This window comes from Chelonoidis abingdonii, chromosome 13 (genome assembly GCF_003597395.2).
Source record: "Chelonoidis abingdonii isolate Lonesome George chromosome 13, CheloAbing_2.0, whole genome shotgun sequence".
NCBI classification, from domain to species: domain Eukaryota; kingdom Metazoa; phylum Chordata; order Testudines; family Testudinidae; genus Chelonoidis; species Chelonoidis abingdonii.
This window is the reverse complement of record NC_133781.1, coordinates 18,744,008-18,766,938: the sequence shown is the minus strand read 5'-3', so window position 1 is coordinate 18,766,938 and position 22,931 is coordinate 18,744,008. Positions and strand designations below refer to the sequence as shown.

The 22,931-nt window shown below is 46.5% G+C and overlaps 1 protein-coding gene across 1 annotated transcript; it reads right to left on the bottom strand.

Moving 5' to 3' along the window:
* Positions 1 to 1,823: 1,823 nt before the first annotated feature.
* Positions 1,824 to 21,728, bottom strand: FADS6 (fatty acid desaturase 6). The gene is made up of 6 exons (XM_032785071.2): positions 21,128 to 21,728; positions 12,543 to 12,709; positions 10,086 to 10,266; positions 8,435 to 8,622; positions 7,341 to 7,520; positions 1,824 to 6,031 (listed from the first exon to the last, which is right to left on the bottom strand). The coding sequence occupies exons 1-6, from the start codon at positions 21,678 to 21,680 to the stop codon at positions 5,882 to 5,884; spliced, it is 1,419 nt and encodes a 472-aa protein (XP_032640962.1). The 5' UTR covers positions 21,681 to 21,728; the 3' UTR covers positions 1,824 to 5,881.
* Positions 21,729 to 22,931: the final 1,203 nt, after the last annotated feature.

Below are 22,931 nucleotides of genomic sequence, written 5' to 3'. Positions count from 1 at the left end.
CCCCCAGATTCCAAACACAGTTAATGAGTGGTGGGAACACATCTTCAATCAAAGGGGGCGAAATCAGCCTTGCCATGTCACTTAGCCTACCAGCATCACTTCAGTCTTATCTGGATTGAGCTTCAGCCAGCTAGCTCTCATAAAGTTGCCCAAATCTCCTCCTGGTGACAGCTGGTGATATTTGAGTTCTCTTTATCTACAGAAAGACAAATCAGTCCTTTGTGAGGCTACTTTTAACAGAAAAAAAAGGTCTGATAGATAAGAACTCCTTCCCACCCAGAGATAGACAAACCAAGGCCAGCCAGTTTATCTGGCTGAGGCATGGAAATAAGGAGGTTTCTGTCCTTTATTACCCTCTGGGGTGTATTTGCATTAAACGGTGTCTTTACATTATCTACCTCACCACAAACCAGACCACTCCTATTGTCATTTAAACAAAAATTCCACATACAATGTTTTAGAAAGGGATGTGATTTTGAGAGTCACCACTGCTACTCAGCAACGTCCACATTCAAGCCCTCGCTGCTGTTTGTGACAGTACACCTTTGTCCCAGTCACTGCTATCTCTGAAACAGTGCTGATCGTCGTTACTCCCTGGCTATGCTTGCAGGTAAGCTCTGTTCAGCACCTGTTGCTCATACCCCTTCCCAGGTAATTTTTGTAGATTCTGGGACAGGAGTGTAGATAGGTAAGGGTTAATTTTCTTTTACCTGTAAAGGGTGAACAAAGGGGGAACCAAACACCTGACCAGAGGACCAATCAGAGACCTGGATTTTTTTTAAAAGATTCTTGCGGAGGGGAAATGGAAACTCGGGGTCTTTTTTGTTTCTCCGGCTGTGAGTACAAACAAGCTTTTTTCTAACTCCATCTTCTTTCAAAATTTTCTTCTACTATTAAAGTGTGATACAAAGGAAACAAAGTAATAGGCTGTTATGATACTATTGGTTTGTAATTACATTGTGTTGATTTCTGCTGACTGGTTTAATTTGGGAATATCTTTTAAATCAGATGTTTATTCTATTTTCTTATAAGCCACTATATCCTGTATTGCAGTTTCTTAATGCAGCAGTTTTTGTTGTATGTAAGTTCTTTCTTTGTATAAAGTTTTCTTTTAAAATTGTGGGAATTTCTTCCTAGTGAGGCAAAGGGGAGAGGAATTTCTGTGCCCGAGCTCTGTCTACCTCTTGTGTGACAGGCTAGGGGGAGGGGAGCCCATTGCTCTGTGGTTTACTTTCCTATTGTCGCCAGGGCTTGGGAACAGCTACGGGTGAAAAGTTATAGGAAAGAGGGAGAATCAACTCTGTTCTCTGAGTGTTTAAGGGCTTGTCTTCTTTGTGGAAGACGGAGACAGCTTGGTATTGTGATGTAAGAGATTACATCAACTCCTCAGCGTTGCTCAGAGGAGAACGGCTGAGAGGGAGGGGAGGGAAGGTAGATAATTCCCTTGCCGGTAAGACTCAGACTTCTGAGTCTTGGGGGTCTTTACAGGGGAAGTTGGGGAGGCCAGAAAGGGGGTCCCCAAGGAATATTTGGGGAACCCGGGCTGATAGGAGCCAAAATCCTATCTGGTGGCAGCGAGATAAGAGCCAAGCTGGGTATAAGCTTGGGGGGAGAATCATAGTAAGCACCCAGATTTTGGACGCTAAGGTCCAGATTTGGGACAGACGCTTACCACACTCCCTGGCTATGCTTGCAGGTAAGCTCTGTTCAGCACCTGTTGCTCATACCCCTTCTCAGGTAATTTTTGTAGGTTCTGGGACAGGAGTTGTATGCAGTGTCATTGTAGCGATGTCGGTTCCAGGATATTAGAAAGACAAGGTGGGTGAAGTAATAGCATTTATTGGACTAGCTTCTGTTGGTGAGAGAGATAAGCTTCTGAGGTACACAGAGCTCTTCTTCAGGTCTGGGAAAGGTAGGCCCAGCATCACAGCAAAATGCAAAGTGGAACAGATTGTTTAGCACATATTGTACGGGACCAATTCAAGGTAGAGTGGCCCATTAACACCTCTGCAGTCATAGGACAAAAAGGGGGGTAGCAGGTTACAGATTGTTGTAAAAAGACATAAATCTAGTGTCTCTGGGCTTGGCTACACTTGCAGATGTAGAGCGCTGGGAGTGAGTAGTGCCAGTCTGAGATCAATTGGTCTAGTGGTTCTTCAGGCACTGCCCCCTCAATAAGGGGCTGATTTTAATATTCAAATTGCTCTAAAACCCATAAATGTAGGGAGATTATCTTGAAAACTGGTATGTCACAAGAGAGGCTGACGTAGACCAAAGTTGGGGTCATTTGGTCAAGGGGTTCTCAAATTACAGCCCATTTCCATGGAGCTGGCCATACCAATTTCAGATTCTTACAGCTTTTTTGATGCAGAGCTAGGGAAAATTCACACCCCAACCTTAACCTCAGCACCGAGGTTTTTGGGCAGTGAATAATCAATAGAGTTCCGACGCTGCAAACCGTCTTCCTTAGACCCTAGTAGTTGCCACTTTCAGTCTCTAGGTGGCTCTGTAGGTAAGGATGCCATTGTAATGGAGAACTACTGACAACAGCCATTGCTCCCACTGTTGCTTAGCTTATGCGCAGGCTGATGGGGTATCAGGTTTTGTACATGTTAGTGGAGGGAAAAATAGCATTTTCTGTCCTCAGGATTTCTTTTCCCACCAAGTTTCTGTCAAATCCACTTCTTTCCAAACAGTGCTGTAATAACTATAGTAGCTTGTGGCAGTGGGATTAGCTTCTCTGTACTGCCTAAGAGTGTAGCTAATGCACAGTTAAAATCTCTCTCCTGCTATCACTGGAACTGGGAGCTCCATTAACATTGCAGATTTTAGCATAAATTGGCCATCAGGATTAATGAAGCATTTAATAACGGAATCATAAACATTATCGATGGAAAAAGTCTATTAGAGCTTAACTCTGTGATCAACTGCACATCCCTGGATGATCTCACAAGTGCAACCACAGGGCCCGATTCTCCTCTCACGATAGTGTAAACCAGGAGTAACTATACAAACCAATGGAGTAACACCGGTGCAGAACTGCATTCAGGGTGAAATTCACTCCTGTGCACTGGGCCAAGGGGACATAGGCTGTGAATATGCCTGGTGCTGACCCAGTGCTCAGAGGTGAAATTCACGTTCAGTGAGGAAAAGGAAGGGCCTCCACCTGTCAAGATGTGAGATTTTGTTAAATCGTGGTAAGATAAATGCCACAGATATTCTAGTATAGCCATTCTTAGATGCACATTCCAGCACAATACCCACTCCCTACCCCTTCCACAGACACACACTTTACCACTACCACTATATTCTCAGGGCCAGATTGTTCAATCCTTCTTCCTTGACTCCAGTGGTAATTTTGCCTGAAAAAGGACTGACTGCAGGATTTGGCCCATAGAAGGTGACCAGAGAATCTGCCTTTGCAATGGCTTTCTAGAACTGAGGACAAAGATAAATAAGAGAACTTTATCGCCCATTTAGAATGGTTTGTAATAGGCAGTTTGGGTTTTAGGATTTGCTTCTTGCTGAATGAGCATTTCTTTCTTTGCATTAGCCACACAGCAGACAAAGTGTTAGGAACAGTGAAGTCAGTGCTCCCTTATCTGCAGTTATCTTGCCTTTTCTTAACATGAACTATTAATCCGTAAGAGTGGATAAATATTAATTGCATCCTGGCTAAGAACCCAAAAGGGGCAGAAGAGGAATTTGCCACTTGCTGTTTTTCAGAAAGCTTTGAAAGGCAGTTTTAGCACAACGCAGTCACTCCCCCACCCTTCCACCCTCCAACAATTCTCCTGGCTGGTTCTGATGTTCATCCTCTAGAATTTTACAGCAGAATGAAGGGAGGCTTCCCGTGTCTCTCCCTGAGGACACTGGAAAATGAAGTTAGACCTGGGCTCGCACTGCATTTTAGTCCTTTCACACACAGTTTGATGCTGGTGAAGGTGCCAAATTGCAGAGCCAACCTAAGGGCTATCCCTCTGCCCCATCCCATCCCAAGTGTGTAGGAACTGTGCCATATAGTGTAAAGGAGAGAATCTCTTCTCTCAAGCTTCTCTCCCTTTTCCTCGCAAAGTGCTCTGATAATGTAACCCAGTAGCTAGGGATGAAAGCTTGCCACACACTTTTTGCTTGAAGATCACAGGTTACCCCAGGCTCCTCTATACCCAGGATTGGTCCATTGGCTCAGAACACCATAGCCACAGGTCCTTCAATTCTACAGCGAATCTCCGAGGAGCTCATGGCTCTCGGGGGCTGTGACATCCCAGCTGCCCCTGAGGACATGAGGGGGCTGTGATCCACACCCTCTTCTGGATAGTGTGGTATCTGGCTGCACACAGGGGCAGCTTAGCAGTGAACTAGGTACAGGACTGATGAGACCAGGGGTCTCTTGCATTCTAAGCCTGGCTCTGACACCAACTTCCTCTTATCAAGATCATTTAACTTCTCTGCCTTAGCTCCCCCATCTGTTAAATTTGAGTAAGAACAGGTACCTATCTTGCTGGATGTGTCGTGATGATTAAGTACCTAGGGCAACATTTTGGGACTCAGATCTACATCACTTAGGCATTTTTTAACATTTTACCCTTAACATTTGTATGTTGCTATATATCCGGGGTGAAATATTGTCTCTGCTGAAGTCACTCAGAGTTTTTCAGCGAGCCAGGATTTCACCTTAGGTATATGGCAAAATTCCTGAATAAGCACAAAGCCCCTCTAGTAGCTAGAAACCAGCACCCAGAGTCTTGCCTTCTTTGGATAACTGTCTCTTACAAAACTTTCTGAAACGTTGGTGCCTATGTACAGTGACCAGGACAAACAGTTGGGTTCCACGTTTGCAGCAGGAGGCTGGGGTAACCTTCTGATTTCCACCGGGCCACCCACAACACAAACACTCCACATGTCAGAAGCCGGTTAAGTTTGAAAGTACACCCCAAAGAATCCTCACTCTAACTCTTCTGCAAATCCTCCATCCTGCTCTGTGCACTGCGGTGAAACCATGGTTGCACTGAGGGGGAGGGGCAGCACAAAAACTTTTCACCAACTCACCCCCAAACTGCTCTGGCTAGTTTTGTCAAATCCACACTCCTGGAAGGAATTTATTTATCCACAAAACAGGTAGAGCATAGGTTGCAGCCATGCAAGTTTCTCTTACACCACGCCACCAATGTGCCTCCATTAATCTGGACAGACCACCTTTAAAGTAGTCATTCTTTATGGCCCATTCCATCCTCAGCCTCTCAACTGAATCTGCTGACTAAGGTTTTGTAATACGGGCATCTTTCTCTGAGGAACTGGAGCCATCAACTCAATTCACACAGGCCATCAGAGCCATCAGATGGGAACCAGTTTTCAGTTGTTCCAAAAATATAAGCTTTGCCCAGATTTGAACCATTGGCCTAGAGTTAAAGGCTGCCCCACTGCCAATCCCCTAAATCATCCTGTTCTTCTGGCACACTGGAGTTGGATGGGATGTGAATTCCCTTTCTTGTTGAGCTCCCAGTCCTGTTCCAGAAATACAGCAGTAAAGAAAACAAGAATCAATAGCGACCTCTGTCCAAGAGTTAAAAGAGAATGGAGGAAAAATAAATACTAGCTTCTAATACCTCTGGTAAACTCCCATTTGATCCTACTGTATTGAAGCTACAGAATTCCCTTCTGTCCCATCACCCTTCAGTCACAATTTATCATTCAAGTGGCATTTCTTGGTCTCTATGTGTGTTTCTATCTGTCCAAAAGAAAGACACTTCAGGCAAACTTGTTTCCTCTTTGATTGCTTTATAAGGGCAACATCTTTGGTTTTAAAGTTCCTGATCTTGTCCGATGTTATAATGACCCACAGGAAACAGCCCTATATCTTGCTGTTGTGTTCCAGAGCCTATCACTGAATCCCCACAAGTTCAGTTATTGGGGGTGCATTGACCATCAGTTCCTCGTAACAGTGTAGGAACAGCTGTAGTCGGGACATATAGGAGTCCTCGTTGTATGGCAGCTTCTTCTTTTTCAGGTACTGGGAGACTATGGGCTTGATCTAAAAGGGAAAGGTAGTATTAAAATGGCACAGTAAACTCTAATGATGATGACTTACATTTGTACAGGGCCTTTCCTCCAAAGCGATCATTAAGTCCTTTGAAAACTATGCAAGTAGGAATCATGTCGCCTACTGCCAAAATGTAGCCAACTCTGGGGTGGAATGCAAAAACTGCTTAACAGCAGCTAACACTACACAATGGCTTAACTCAGGGAATGAAGATGAATACAGTATCCAACTCGAGCAGCAAAGGGAATTTAGATGAGTTGGAATAAGGGCAGGATATTGAGGCTGACGCCCTTCTCTTGTCATAAGGGCCAGATGACCACAAGCGCTCACTACTTTGATCTTGCACCTCATCTGAAAGCTAGGATCTCTACCATCCTTCCCTCATACCATGCTGGGGCACTGGTTCAATATTGGTATAGAGGGAAGAGTACCACCTACTGAACTACCAACGTCACCTCTTGGGGCACCTGAAGATTTGTTTGTTTGTTTGTTTTTGAGACCTCCCAAGCCTGACCTTGCTCATCTTGTGAGATCTACCAAGGACACTGCCTTGAGTTGGTATCACAGTAGCACCATGTCTTTATTGTTACTAACACCAGAAGTATACATGGGACTGTAAAATTAGTAAATGGTGTCCAACAAACACAGTGTAGAGATGGGCCTGGATTGCAAAGTATAAATCCAGATCTCAGCTTTCCCAAAATTTTGGAGTGTTTGGATCTAGGGTTTTGGTTGGAGCCTACATCTAATACACTGCAAGTGGACGAATGAACACAATACAGGTCAACCACAGCAGGTGTATGATGATTATAGCTGGAATTATTCACAGATTTGGTGGGGCCTGAAAAGCTTTCCCAGGAGGAGAGGGGGAACTTTGCTAAACACTCACTGGAAGGCTGTTACAATAATAAAGCACAAAGTCAAGAATGGAGGAAGGAGACAATGAGAGAAGGTTGGAGAGAAGATTGACTAGAGTGTGGGGAGGAAGAAGAGATGTGAGAGGAAATGAGGACAGAGGTCGAATTAGAGTTGGAGTTATGGAGTGTTCTGAAAATGGGAAGGAGTCTAAAATTAATGAGGAAGCAGAGGGTAAGCCGGTGCAAAGAGAAGAGCGCAGAAGCATGGTCAGATCTGCAGGTAGAGAAGGAGGCATACCACCTCCATTTTAGTTAACTGGCAGGGGGGAACACAAACTTATCTCCTCATTACCTCTTACCATGCTCATCAATCTTCTCTATGCTAAATGGCACTCCCCCTCCCTCCACACACCTTCTGGACATGCCCTCCTTTTATCTCTTACCTTCAGGCACATGTTGTCAGAGAGGTTTGGGAAGAGGTGATGCTCCACATGGCAGCTGATGATTGAGTGCCCAAAGGACCAGTCCAGCAGGGCATTCCGGGGCAGATTCAGAACTCCAAGGCTCATCAGGTGAATCCGCTTGGGCTTCTTATCAGCAGAGAACATCGGGAGGCCAATGTGCTACAAGACAAAACAGGAAGATTATGGCATCTCTTCCTACAGCAGGCAGATAGGGAGCAGGGATTCCTGAGGACAAGGGTGGAATCCAACTGTGTCAGGCCAGGGCAGAATAGTGGCAGTTTCTTGAACTCCTCATCCTTTTCTTTACATGATCTTGTGAGTCTCCTTCTTTATGGGGATGAGAAGTCCTCATAAAAGGTAAACAGGCTGGTGCCATCAACTGGAATGCTCTAGTTTCCCACTCACTACTTACAGGTCAAGCATGGTGTGAAAGCATTCACACACTGCTTCCACACATTATCCCAGGGCCACCCATTCATGGCAAATAGAAAAGAAGCTTCTGTGCCAGAGTCCAATGACACTGCAGTAGCTTGGAAACACTAGCGGCTTCAGAGGGTTATCCTGCCTAAATGTGATCAGAATCTGACCATCTATATGCATTTCATCCTAGGCCTGTCAAGATAGATCTATCAGTGAACCCCCAACATGCAAGGACTACCCACTTTTGTGGTTCTATGCACCTGGATTTTAAAGTAACATCTCTTAGCGTGAGAAGGGGCCAATTCTGATCTCATTTACACCTCTATAAAACTGGATAAATTCCACTGAAATCAGTAGACTTGTTCCATTTTTACACCACTGTAATTAAGATCAGAATCCAGTCTTCTGTGTTCATTCTCTCTCAACTTCTGCACACTGCTATGCCAGCTGACATCAGTCTCCTCAACATTTTGGACCTGAGTCTAATCCGATGTGAAATCAGTGTAACTGAGATCAGAATTGGGTTGTTTGTCTTAAGTTTATAGACGCTTCAATTGCCAAAGTCAAAGTGAGAGCTATTTAATTAATACAGGGAGCTTTGCTTTGTTTTGTTTCCAAGGCCTTTGGTACAAGGTGGAATTTGCAGTCTCTACCTGGAAGATGTTAACATGGATGTAGGGGTGGGCCAGGAGAGATCGTGTGATCAGCATGCAGATAAGGGCAGACCACACTGATTGGAACCCTGAGACATTGACCAGGAGCCAGTAATGGGAGTAGAGCCCAAGAAACATGCAGCAGAGGGTCCGGAGAGCCGTTTTCAACTCAACATCCTTCAGCAAACCTAGGAAAGAAAGAACAGATAGCATGTAGGACAGCAATCAACCCCTCCCCACGTCTTCCAGGTTACCCAGCTGGGGAATAATGCTGTAGTACTTATATTCTAAATCCCAGGATAGGCACTGGTCAGTCACAATGTACAAATTCCACGAGCACCTGATCTCAGACCCACTTCAACACCTAAGGTTCCACTGGCTTTCAGAACATTTTTGAACAGAGTCACCAAGGGAGCTGTAGGACATGGATTTGTTTCTGGTTTAACTTGATTATTGTTCTAGTCCTGAGACAATTTATGGGTCAGATACTGAAGACCCTACTAAGCTTCAGTAGTCCTTACTAGGGTGAAATTCCCCACTGAAGTCAATAGGCGTTTGCTTGAACAAAGACTGACTAAAAATTAAAAGCTATTCTGCAACTCTTACTCATGCTGAGTCACACTCACCCAAGTGAGTAGTCTCATTGACTGTGTGCTACTGCTACTCTGCAACCTGAGTTAGGGTTGCAGAATCAGGACTTAAATAATGACCTCGGAATTTGGTCCTATATATGATTTTTCTGCATGCAATTAGCAGCTGTTCACTGCCCATGGCTGTGTGTTGGCCTCCTGTAGACTGAAGAGCTTCCATACACTATGAACGTTGTATTTCCCCAGTTATCATCCAGTCTCTTCTTCCAATGTCTGCACCACCTGATCCCATTCTTCCCACCGAGACCATCTTCCTACACTCCCTAGCACTGACACCAGTACACTTCAAATATTTTCCATCCCTTTCTTTCATTATATTCCAGCCTAGCATGCCCCTCACCAATCCTACATACATCTGAGTAAGGACAACAGGATCTGGCCTGGGTGAGGGCTTCAGTGTTTGTATAATGCTTTGAAGATCTGAAGAAGTATATAAAAATCTGTATCCTGTTGTCCTTATCTAGGCAAAATACCTGCTGAAGTCAACAGGGCTGAGAATGGACTGGATTAAAAATAAATAAGGATTTCAGGCACTTGGCCCATTGACTTCAGTGTGAGATTTCCTACGGTCTTCAGTATTTGACCCAATATATTTAAATATGGAGTTTTTGTGAGTGCATTCCTTTCTGAATAAAATCTGCTTCTCAGTAGGGTCCCTTTTGTGCCAGTTTAAGAATCAAGAAGCCCTGCAGATGGTTGTGGCGAATGCCTTAGTTTTGAGCAGATGGCCCAAAGGACTTCTCCTGCTCCTTCCTAGTGTCTGTTATACGCACTTGTCCTGTCTCATCCTAACTTAGATTGTAAGCTGTTCAGGCAAGGGACGGCATTTGTACAGTTCCTAGTACCATCAGGCCTTTAACCTGACTGCGGCTTCCATAATGCTGATAATTGTATTTCTCTTTTGGGGGCCTTACAAACGAGTTTAATTTTTAGTTTAAAAAAACTTTTAGATTTTAAACAATACTTATAGAAGAAAAATATCTCAGAGGAAAGCAACATACCAAGTGCCACTAGAGGGGTTAAAATAGGTATAGCAATGGGTGCAATGAACATGTAGACATATCGGTTCAAGAAAGGAAGCTTCCAAGTACTGGAATCGCCTAGTCTGATAACATTAGTGTAACCGTGGTGGAGTTTCACATGGTTGTAGTATGCCTGCTCTGCTGTGAAAGCCGAGCAAACCTGGAAGAGAAAGAAAAGAGAATGGAATGAAGAACACCGTGCATGCAAGGATCAGAACATGGCAGGTATACAGCATTGTCTCACTGGGATGACCCCACCATAGAGGTTCACACTCAAAGCCTTGTTATTGTCGTGCACTAGGACAAGATATGATGTAACTACACCCAAGAAATGCATCTGTTGTCTGCATCACATATGCAGGAGCATTGCCAGCTTTTTTGGTGCCCTAGGCGGCGGAAGGTCCTGCCCCCGAACTGGCGCCCCCAACAGAGGCAGCAGAAGGTCCCGCCCCAAAATACTGCTGACGGCCAGGACAGCTGAAGATCCGGCCGCCGCAGTCACTGCCCCCCAAATGTTAGCGCCCTAGACAACCGCCTACGTCGCCTAATGGGTTGCGCCGGCCCTGCACATATGCCTTAAAATGCTATTGAAGCTGCATGATACAACCATGGTAGATAATTTCTGGAGTTACACAAAGATGTGTACTTTACAGCTGAGGACATTACTAATCTCTAAGGTCATTTACCATGATAAGAACATTCCAGTTACACAAAGAGTTATTCAGGGTTAGCCAAAACCCTGAATCAAACAACCCCCAGCTTGAGGGTAAATTGAGAGCGAGAGGCAGAATTGAGGGTCAAGCCTAGCTCCATTAAGTGATGCATCTAGTGATCATGTATACCTTTGGCTGTTCTGAATGCATGAACTCTTACACAGTTAGGAGCTCATGTCTGTGCCCTAACTGATTGGAAAGCTAATTTCTCTTCATTTTGGAAATTCCAAGTTTCCAGTATGGTCTCAGAGTTGATGTATGGCCTTAATATGACAAGAAGATATTATAACAAATCTGTGTTCACTTTATACTTCCTGGTTATCACTACATTGCACACCAAGGCCATTTGCAATTTTGCAGCACCAGCAGAGATAGAACTCACTTCCTCCTGCTTCAAAAAAGCACAAACTCCTGCCAACTGAGCCAAAGGAGAATCTCTGGGAATCATCAACAATATAGAGACAACACATTCCTGAACAGTTCTGATTCTGCCCAGAAGAGGGCAGTGGTATGCATACTTAATAGCCAGAAGATTGAAGTGCTCATTCTATCTATACAATCTACAGTCAAAAACATGTTTTTCTCATTCTGCTACAGTGTTATTAATTTAAAAGAATAAAGTTAGTTAGCAGAAGTAATTCATTTTTAAAAGTAATTTTTTTCTCTGACTATATCTGTCCCTTGATTGGAAAGTGCTACTAGTTCAGCATCATTAGGGACTGGCTTTTGAAATGAAGATTTGATCCCAGGAGCTGATGTATTCACCAGTTATGGATCAGCGGGGCGGATGGTTATCAGGAAAAGACTGAAGAGGATTGCCTTCATTTCCTTTGGCATTTTCAAAATCAGAAAAAAATATCTCCCCTCTTTGGAGAGGAATGTGGCGGTTAATACACTGCACTTGTTGAGCCACTGATTAGAGCTAATGTGCCAAATTCTGATCTCAGTTACACCCACATGAATCAAAAGTAACTGAGTTAAGAATTTGGTGATGAGTTGCCATCAAGATATCTGACAAAACTGCCTCTGCTCAATGGAAATGTGCTTCTATGCACATTATCAACCCCATTCCCAGGTATGTACACATATTCATGGGCGCCGACTCCATGGATGTTCCAGGGCTGAAGCACCCATGGGGAAAAATTAGTGGGTGCTCTGCACCCACCAGCAGCCAAGCTCCCCATCCCACCTCACGTTCACCTCCTCCCCTGAGCGCACTGTGTCCCCGCTCCTTGCCTACCTCCCAGCACTTGCCGCCGCCAAGTGCTGTTTGGCGGCATAGCAAGCTCCAGAAGGGAGTGGGGAGGAGCAGGAATATGGCACTCTCAGTGGAAGAGGCGGGGCCACGGTGGGGATTTGGGGAAGGAGTCGGAATAGGGGCAGGGAGGGGGTGGAAACTTTGGGGAAGGGGTTAAAATGGGGGCGAGGCAGTGGTGGGAAGGGGCAGGGCAGGGGTGAAGTCGGGGCGGGGCCAGAGGCCGGTGGGGGGTCAAGCACCCTTCGGCGCCCACAGAAATTGGTGCCTATGCACACATTCATATACACATGCCATGCAGGGATGCAGCAAACCACCCCACATCCATGCAACACTGCAAGGTGTAGCTGTAAAGCTTTCCAGTGTTCTGCCTAACTATCTAGGTTTTTATAATCACCCAGCACCATGAAATCTGAGCATCTCCTATAAACGTACACTCCGAAGCATTCTCACACATTGGTTACATACCTCAAGGAAGAATATGGCCCAAACTTTCCCCCAAGACTTGGACTCCGTCAAGGCATTGTGGCTGGCCGAGTGGCTTCCTTTCACTGTTACAGTGTGGTGCACTATGCCCAAGATGAAGATGCCCAACAGGAAGAGAAGGGCAGTGTTTGAACGCAGACACAGGAACCCTAGAGACAGAAAGAAAACCTTGGAGCTGGTAAGCCTTCTAGATAGTCAAGATCAGACCAGTATAATGGCCAAGGCAAGACCTATGGGGGACTGCTTTCCCCATAAGAACTACAGCTCTCCTGGGCAAATGAGATCTCATTCTGAAGGAGTCTCCATTTTCCTTCTTCTCACCAAGGTAAAGTGGAAATCCAGGCACCCAGTTCAGATACAACGTGGATGAGGGCCATAAAAGCACCTAGCTACATTGACAGAAGAAAGTCTATGGGACAGGGAAGTGTTCATGTAGTCTCCGGGACTGTCAGTGATGGATGAAAAGGCTTATGATGAAGGGTCCCTTTATGCTGACTATCCAACTTGCTTTCCCCCCCCAAGTTTAAGGGCAAATGCTTATGTAGTCAAAGTGCCCTGCACACACCAGGGGATTCTTGCCCTCATCCAGTCTCCCCCACAAGCTCCCTGGGCATTACTCTCCCATCCACCACTATTTCAGGGACTCCCAGCAACTCCCTGCCCCCCTCATGGGCTCTGTGTCCCTCCCAGCCTTCCTCCTCCCTACCACAATCCCCCATTCTTCCCCTGTCCCGTCCCCCGCAACCACAGAAACTGAGTGTGCACCTTGTGGATAAACATGACTAAAACACAACTCCCCCATTCCCACTGCTAAGCCCTCCCCTCTCTCTCTTTTCTCAACCACCGTGGACAACATCATCATCCAGGCCCATAACCATGGGCAGCATGGTGCATAGGCTGGGGAAGGCCCTGCCCATGCTCCTCCCAAAAGGGAGGTCCTTCTCCCTTGGCCCCAGTCCAGGCAGGCTGGTCCTTTTCAGGGAAACAGCGTGCTGGGGCTAGGGCAGCTGGGACTTGGGGTGGCTGGGACGACGCTGCCTGGAGCTCGGGGGGGGGGTGCTGGAGGTGCTGGGGCTGCCCACTCTGTGTTTAGAGGGGGTCGGGGGGGCACATACTGCACGCCCTGTGCTCGGGGGCTGGGGTCGCCACTCATCCGGCACTGGGGGCTCTGGCGGGGGAAGGGGGCAGGTCCTTGGGTGAGGGGACAGGGCTGGCCGGGGGCTAGCCTCCTGCAGCCGACAGGTCAGAACCTGGGCATCACCTTCAACCTGAACCTCTCTCTGATCCTCACATCCAGGCTATATCTAAATCTTCTCCTGCCAACCTAGCTACCGCCTCTCACAGAGGTGGAATTATTAAGTCAACTGGAAAATGCTCTCCCATTAGCTTACAGCATCTTCACCAGACACACTACAGTGACACAGCTGCATCGGTGCAGCTGGGCCGATGAAAGTTGCTAGTGTAGGCCTGCAAAAGGAAGGAGCAAGATTTAGATATAGCCTAGATGTGAGGATCAGAGAGAACACATATTGCAAGGGACTACTGAAGGTGAAGTGGCCAGTTAATACCTCTCCAGTCATGAACGGGGGAGAAAATGGAGGAGTAGTGGGTTATAGTTGTTGTAATAAGCCATAAATCCAATGTCTTTATTTGCTCCATGATTTTTAGTGTCTAGCGAAGTTATGAATTTAAGCTCCCAGGCTCATCTTCGAGACATTACGGAGGGATTGTCGAGAATCATCCGCCCCACTGACTACTACCCCATGCTACTCATCCATGTGGGAACCAATGATACTGCGAGAGGTGATCTTCAGCAGATCAAAGGTGACTACAGGGCTCTGGGACCACGGTGAAGGAGTTCGGTGCTCAGTGTATTCTCCTCGATTCTTCCGGTCAAGGGTAGGGGCTAGGCAGAGAACAGATGCATCTAGAGGTGAATGCCTGGTTGCGAGAGGTCATCAGGAGGCGTTGGCTTCCTCGACCACGGACTGCTGTTCCAGGAAGAGGAGCTGGGCGGAGATGGACTCCACCTGTCAAGGAAGGGAAGAGCTTTCTGGACGTCGACTTGCTAACTAGTGAGGAGGCTTAAACTAGGTTCGATGGGGAGGGTGACCAAAGCCCAAAGGTAAGTCTCAAAGAGGAAACCTGGAGGAAGGATGGAACTTGGAGAATGTGGGGTTTGTAATGCAGGGAGAGAAGGAAAATAATTGGAACTGGAAGGTGGGGGAATCAAATCATTGCCTTAAGTGTCCTAATGAAGCCCTTATATCTGAGGTGTGTAGGAAAAGAGAACACCAGGAACAATCAAGGAGGAGATGCAACAGGGAAATAAGCAGCAAGAAGAAAGTAGGCAGTTGGCTGAATTAAGTGCCTGGTATACAAATGCGAGGAGCCTGGGAAACAAAGAAGGAAGAATTAATAGTACTGGCACACACAGGGATTACGATGTTATTGGCATAGATAGGACATGGTGGGATAGCTCGCATACCTGGAGCACTGCCATGGATGGGTATAAGCTGTTCAGAGGGATAGGCAGGGGCGAAGAGGGAGGGAGTAGCGCTGTATGTAAACGAGCTGTATGAATGCTCAAGAGCTCACTACGAAACTGGAAATAGCCAGTTGAAAGTCTTGGGTTAAATTGAGGGGCATGTCACAAGGGGGATGTTATGGTGGGTGTCTGCTACAGACCACCAGACCAGAAGAGAAGAGGTGATGAGGCTTTTACAGACAACTAGCAGAGTCTGTAGATCAACAGCCCTGGTTCTCATGGGATTTCAAATATTCCTGATATCTGTGGAGAGGAATACAGCAGTTGCACAGGCAATCCAGGAAGTTTTTGGAGATCGCTGAGGACAAACTTCCTGGTACAAAATGTTGGGGGCAGGGGAACCAACGAAGGGGCCTTGCGCTCTCGACCTCCTGCTCACAACAGAGAAGAGATTGATCGGGAAGTAAGGGTGAACGGCAACCTGGGCAGCAGTGATCATGGACATGGTAGATGTTCAGAACCCTGGTCAAAAGGAAGAGGAGGAAGCAGAACGCAAACCCTGGATTTCGAAAAGTGGATTTTAGCTCCCTTAGAGAAATGATGGGCAGGATTCCTGGAGCTGAACTGAAGGGGATGGGTGTCCAGGAGAGCTGGCAGTTTTTAAGAAAAACCATGCTAAGGCACAGGAAAAATACCATACCGAGGTGCAGAAAGAAACAGCAAGGTAGAAAGTGCCCAGCAATGGCTTAACAGGGATCATGTTGAGCTGAAGCAAAGAAGGAAGCTTACAAAAAAATGGAAGCTTGGACAGGTGACTGGGGAGCATATAAGATTATTGCTCGGGCCTGCAGGATAGAATCAGGGAAAGGCCAAGCATTGAGTTGAAACTAGCAAGAGATGTGAAGGATAATAGGAAGGGTTTTACAAGTATGTAAGCAAACAGAAGAGGACTAGGGATGTGTAGGTCCCTTATCAGTGAGGCAGGTATCCTAGTGGAAGATATGGAAAAGGGTGAAGTACTCAATTCCTTCTTCACTTCAGTCTTACGGGCAGGATCAACTCCCCAGACTACTATCATGGGGACGCAGAGAGGGAAGGAGGAGAAGCAGCCCACTGTGATAGAGGATCGGTTAGGACTACTTAAAGACATTAGACGTGCACAAGTCTATGGACCGGACGAACTGCATCCGAGGGTGCTGAGGAGTTAGCTGATGTGATTGCAGAGCGTTGGACCATTATCTTTGAAAATTCACGGCGAACAGGAGAGGTCCCAGAGGACTGGAAGAAAGCAAATATAGTACCTATCTTTAAGAAAGGAAAAAGGAAGATCAGGAACTAACGACCAATCAGTCTCACCTCAATCCTGGAAAAATCACGGAGCAGGTTGCTGAAGGAATCCATCCTGAAACACTTAGAGGGAAAACAAGGTGATCAGAAGCAGTCAGCATGGATTCACCAAGGGTAAATCATGCCTGACCAACCTGATTGCTTTCTACGATGAGATGACTGACTTGTGGATGGGGCAAAGCTGTTGATGTTGTATCCTTGACTTTAGTAAGGCTTTTGACACGGTTTTCCCACAGCATTCTCATCAGCAAACTAAGGAAGTAGGGTTGGAGGAATGGACTGTGAAGTGGATAGAAAATTGGTTGAATCAACGGGCTCAGCGGGAGGTATTCAATGGCACATCTCTCTAGTTTGGCAACAGTAACAATGGTGTCCCAGGGTCTGTCTTAGGGCCGTTCTATTCAATGTCTTCATTAATGATCTTGATGATGGGATAGCTTGCACATTAAGTAAATTTGCAGATTACACCAAGTTGGGGATGGTGAACGCTGGAGGGCAGGGTAGGTTCGGGAGACTTAGACAAATTGGAGAAGTGGGCCGCAAGAAACCTCATGAAGTTCAACAAGGACAAGTGCAAAGTCCTGCACTTAGGACAGAAAAACCATGCACTGCTACAGGCTGGGGACTGTTTGGCTTATAGCAGTGCTGAAAGAAAAGATCTTGGGTTACGGTAGATGGAAAGTTGAACATGAGCTACAGTGGTCTTGTAGCAAAAGGCTAATAGCATATTGGGCTGTATTAGTAGAGTGTTGCCAGCAGATCGAGGGATGTGTATCCCCTCTATTGGCACTGGTGAGGCGACGATATATGTGGTCCAGTTTTGGCCGCCACACTACACAAAAGGACTGGACAATTGGAGAGATCCAGCGGAGCGGCAACCAAAATGATTAGAGACTAAGCCACATGACTTATGAAGAGAGACTGAAGGAACTGCGGCTTATTAGCGCAGAAAGAGAAGACTAAGGGGGATTTGATTAGCAACTTCAACTACTTGAAGGGATCCCAAGGAGGAGGGAGCTGTAGGTGTTTCAGTGGTACGGGAGGAAGAAACAGGAGCAATGGGTTTGAAGTTGCAGCTGCGAAGTCGAGGCTGGGAATATTAGAAAAACTTCTGACTAGGAGAGTGGTGAAAGTTTGGAATGGGTTACCTTAGGAGGTGATAGAATCTCCATCTTTAGAGCTATTTTAAAGTCCGGCTAGACCGCACCCTGGCTGGGATTATTTAGGGAAAATGGTCCTGCCTTTAGCAGGGGGTTGGACTAGATGACCTCGTGAGGTCCCTTCCAACCTTTTGATTCTATGATTCTATGATCTTTTGAAGGCAGTGTGCAGGTTTCCAACAGGTGTTACATCTGCCGAACTGGAAAGATCCAATGACATCAGACTGACTATTGTGGGATGACAAAGAGGACAAAACACATTTGTTGTTTTGTCCGTCCCTCCATGAACAGAAGTCATGCAAGTGGATTTCTCCTGTCAGCTGAACTTGCAGCTCAGAGCACAAGGGAAGAGGAAGATAAAAACTCCTAACAAGAAGGAACTGGATCTCTATGCTGAATGGACCTGAGGGGGTGGAGGAAGGGCACCAAGGTTTATTAGGCACAAGCAAGGCATCCCATGATGCCTACAAATAATTCCAGAATGGTTAGGCTGTTGGTGCTGAAACACTGCCCATCATGCTGACCAATACTGTCTCATTGTTCACTTGTGTAAGTACACACACACACACACACACACACCGTCTATATCCATCTGCTGTCTCTTGTCTCTTATATTTTGATTGTGAACTCGCGGAGCAGGGACCATCTTTTTGCTCTGTATTTGCACAATGCCTAGCACAGTGGGGCTCTTGTGCATGACTTGAGCTCCTAGGTGCTACAGTAATACAAATAATTATAATTCCTCATTTTCCCTCCATGCCCCCTTCTCCTCATTTCACCCTATACCCCCCATGCCAGAGAATCTGTTTGTATCCTATTTTCCCCATGCCAGAGTGCCCCATTCTCCCCCTACTCCATCAGGGATTCTGTGTGTGCCCCCTTCCTCCTAGGCCTCTCCATTCTCCCCTTCCCTCTCACCATTTTTATTTTCCTTTCCTTCTCTCTCTTTCTTTCAGGGTGTTAACACTTTTAAACTGTATTGGGAGGAGTGGGAGAGCTAAACTGAGGAGTATCGTTAATGGCTGCCATCAACTGGCTCTTTGATCTATAGACTATTATAGGTAGTTGAAGCAGCTGGGTCTGCTAACCAGATGCCAGGGACTCCATGTGTCCCCCATTTCCCCCTTCCAATTTTTGCATTTCCACCAAAATCAATAGAACATTCCCTAACATTTTGGAATTGACTGGCTACAGCATTCATAAGGTATTGCATTGCATCCAAACGTCCAGAGAAATGCCACTATGGTGAGTGGAAGTCCTCGCAAGGTTGGTCAAATAAACAGTGATGGCAAAATGTTCCGGAGTTCTGGTTCAGCTCAGCTAAGCAGCCATAAACCCAGGTCTCGTAAGTCCCCCCTTCCCTCGTTTTCTCCTTGTGGGTGACCTCTTTCCTTCCACATTAAAGCCAAGGCTTTGCTCCTCACTTTTAAGGCACTCCATAAATCTGTTCCCTACATCCTAATCTGCATCTCCAGCTCCACCCAACTGCACCCAAGGAAGCTTCCCTCCTAAGAGCTCCTCTCATCTCTCTTTCCCCACTCCTAACTCAGTGCCCTCTGTCACGCTGCTTTGTATGCCTTGGCCAACACCAAACTCCCACTCGTTCCTTATTCAAAACACTTCTGAGAAGCTACCTCTCGCATTTTCTAGCTACAATCACGTCATATGCCTCCTTGTTTGTACCCGATTATATACCGAGACTAAGCTCTTTGGGGCAGGGACCTGTTATTTGCTTGGCACTGCAGCTCGCCTATGGCACAGTGAGGTACTCTACAAGGATCTGTAAGTCCCAAGAGTCTTAATTAGTTCATACTCAGGCAAATTCCCACTGGAATCAATGAGAGTTTACCTAAATAAGGGCTGAGCAAGCCCTCTACACAGGGCCAAATACTTACCCTGTTTTTACCGGTTTCAGAGTAGCAGCCATGTTAGTCTGTATCCATAAAAAGAACAGGAGTACTTGTGGCACCTTAGAGACTAACAAATTTATTTCAGCATGAGCTTTCGTGAGCTACAGCTCAATTCTTCAGATGCATACATCCGAAGAAGTGAGCTGTAGCTCACGAAAGCTCATGCTGAAATAAATTTGTTAGTCTCTAAGGTGCCACAAGTACTCCTGTTTTTACTGGTTCCTTAGGCAAAACACCCACTGAGCGAAATTCCAAAGGGTGCTGAGTACTTAATTAAAACTCCCAGTGCCATCAAGGGGTGTTACGGGTGCTCAACCCCACCGAGAATTTGGCCAAAGAGGAATTTTGCCTGAGTAAGGACTTCCAGATGTAGTACAATACAACCAGACACATACATGACAGCAGCAGGTTCAGCACCCTACCAGTCCCTCAACCCTGAGCTGAAGTGAGCGGGTTAGAAGTGTAACGTTATTGACTTCAACGGGCTACATTTGGCTCATGCTGTTTAGATGCAGAATTAAGCACAGGCTGCTGTCTTCATAATTCCTTCCTAATGCAACACTTCCAGGAGATGACACCTCACTAACTCCCAAACTGGTTTAGGGGCCTGTGAAAGAGGTGTGAGCACTATCTGTAAGGTATACTCCAGTAAAACTGGGCCAACCTGGAAATACCTGTCCCAGGATGAGTGAAGAACCACCAGCCACAGGACCGTGCGACACCTACGCTCGCAACTGGTTGCTTCTCATACCCCTTATTCACAGCAAAAATTAATGCTCACTGGCTGCCAGATGATGAACAAGGGCCTGTATTGGCCATTCTTGCACATCCTGAGAGAAGCTACAAGACCAGCTCGGCCTGTAGTTAAAAATACATCTCTCCTACATCACACCCACCATCAGAACCATAAGAAGTGACTCATATAAATACAATACCAAAGCTTCCATGGGAGGGCTGAGCTCCCGCTTTGAAGATCTCACTGGGACAGACAGAGCTAGTATTAAATGGCAGCTCAGTAGTGCTGAACAAGGAAGGTTTCCCCAAATGCACATCTTTGCATCAAAGGGTTAAATCAGAGATGACAGAGGCACTGAAAAGGCTGCTGCCTCGGCATCCCACTTAGCTGAAGCTCTCCTGTGCACTTAATCCGGATCTGCAGGAACAATTATAAGCTGCATCAACTCCTTAAGCCTGAGCAGGTTTAAAGCACAGATACTGAAATGATGCTGAACACAGTTCAGCTCTACTATATTCAGGTTCTTATGCTGCTCCCATCACCACAGTATCTGAGGCCCTTTTTGCCTGACGCTACACTTGCAGTTAAACTGCTTTCAGCACTGGCTCAGCTATGCCCACTGCTGACCCCAATTGTCACCAACAGCTAATTGTGTTCATATAATGCAGATCTCAGACACCATCCCCCACGGCAGCTCCCATGGGGCAGTATGGGAAGTAGGGCTTTGGAACACGGGAGGCAGTACTTGGAGGTGCCTTTCGCCCCATTAGCAGCAACATATAAGTGGTTAATAAGCCGCTGAGCTATCATGCCTACTAACACAAAGAGAATACAGCTCCCTGTTAATGTGTAATGAGAAAGCAATAAGGAGACACAGAGGCCCTTCCCTTCCTTCCCTTAGTTGACACAAACTTTCCCACTTTTACCTGCAGGAAGGATGAGAAAGTTCAGGGCAATGATGGAGTCATCTATGCCATGTCTCTCCCACCAGCTGCTTCTCTTCACCACCTGCTGCACCAGCTCAGAGAGCTCCCCCATCAGGGCTTCCTCATGTCTCCCCTCCTCGGGCGGCTCCGCTTCCTCCTTGGCACCTCTCTGAAAGACCCTCAGCATTGCTTCTCCTCCGGAGGTGTTTCCATCTCCTTCCAGGACTGGATGATTTAAGGTGGGCCCTGGATCCTGTCCTTTTGGAGTGACCTCCTGCTCTGGGGAACCCACTCTGCTGATGCCAGTCTGCAGCTGTTGTGTTGGATCTGCAGTCTCTTGACTTGGTGTGTCCCCTTGCCCCAATTTCTCACCTTTCTCCTGGGAATTTCTTCCTTCTCCTGGGGGTTCTGGCTGTTCCACTCCATGGTTTAGGGGAGAACCTTTTTGCAGTGGCTCTATCCTGGCTGCTCCTGCCTCACTTGGCTGCTCTCCCTTCTGTCTCTCTTGGTACAGGTCCTGATTCTCCATCAGTATCTCCTGCCATGGCTCCATCCCCCTGTAGAGCACAGGACACTGCAGAGTGATCCAACGTCTCAGTACCTCTGCAAGATCAGATAACAAATGAGCCTGTCCCGGGAAGGGCAGAGGCAGCAGAGAAATGCAGCTGGCCTTGGCAGAAGTGCCACAGTGTACAATCTGAAATGCTTGCAGACTGCAAGCTCAAATTGCTTAGCGCTAGTAATGTGTAGCTGTCTTTAGTCCCATCCCTAGACTCTGCCCCTTTCTCACCCTCATCTGCTTCTTCCACGCCCTTTCTGACTCTGTCTCCCTCATGGTGCTGCTGTGTCTGTTGCCCTTGGCTCTATCTGTCATGAAGAATAGCTTGTGCAGGCAGGCAGGAGCTCTGCTGCTCTCACCAGAGCCAAAGGACGTGAGAAAGGCAGTGATATTAAAAAAAAAAAAGTGACTGCTCCTATAGAGAAGCACAGAGCTGTGCTGGAGGCAAGAAGAGGGAGGACAAAGAGAGCAGCGAGAGACACAGAACAGCTGAGGGAAACCTTGTATGCATGCCAAGCATCCTAGTTAGGAGGGTCAGTTCCTATCCTAGAGCAAGATACTCATCATATTCCCACTGTCTCTCCCTAAAGCTCCTTTAGCCCCAGGGATTTTAAAGAAGTTAAAAGGCATGCTCCTATTTTTCTCTCCTAATGTTCCTACATATAGGTACCAAATACAAGCAGCTTTAGGAGGGAAAACAAGGGGCAGGGAGGGCAGAGAGTTAGCAGCAGCATTAACCCATTTCTAAAAGCAGCCATCAGCATAGTATCTGGAAGTTTGTAGCACAAGGAATGTCACCGATAAGGAGAGGGGGGCAGGGAGGGAGAAAAGGGGTAGGAAACAGAGAATGTAATAAGAGATGGCAATAGAAAGACAGGCAGTGGAAATGGTAAAAGTGGAGAAATCCACTGGTGGAAAATACTGAGAGAAACACCAGCGGTGTATTTAGGCCAGAGGATATTGTTTCATTTACTCCCAAGAGAAGAGGAGCCAGAGAAAGCACAGAGGATACTGGGTGGATCTGTTGTCTCAGGCTCAACAGCCTTTAATGAGCAGATTAAGAGAAGTCAGGGGTGAGGGATGAATCAGGGTTACAAAGAGACACAGCCAGATGGGTGCAGAGGAGTTACAGTACCAGAGATCAGGTGCCAGGTGACACATGTATGTTCTCTTGCTCTCTGTTTCTAGTTTGCTCCCTTCTCTTCTGCAAGTTGAGAGATTGAGGCTATGGGGTTTTGCCTGGCT

Bases quoted from the DNA above. Each gene is read 5' to 3' on its own strand.
- FADS6 (XM_032785071.2), bottom strand. From the start codon at position 21,680: ATGGAGCCATGGCAGGAGATACTGATGGAGAATCAGGACCTGTACCAA. The intron at 12,710-21,127 runs GTAAAAGTGGGA...TTCTGTCTCTAG, and splicing joins CTTTCTCATCCTTCCTGCAG to GGTTCCTGTGTCTGCGTTCA. The intron at 6,032-7,340 runs GTAAGAGATAAA...TTTCCCTTTTAG, and splicing joins CTGACAACATGTGCCTGAAG to ATCAAGCCCATAGTCTCCCA.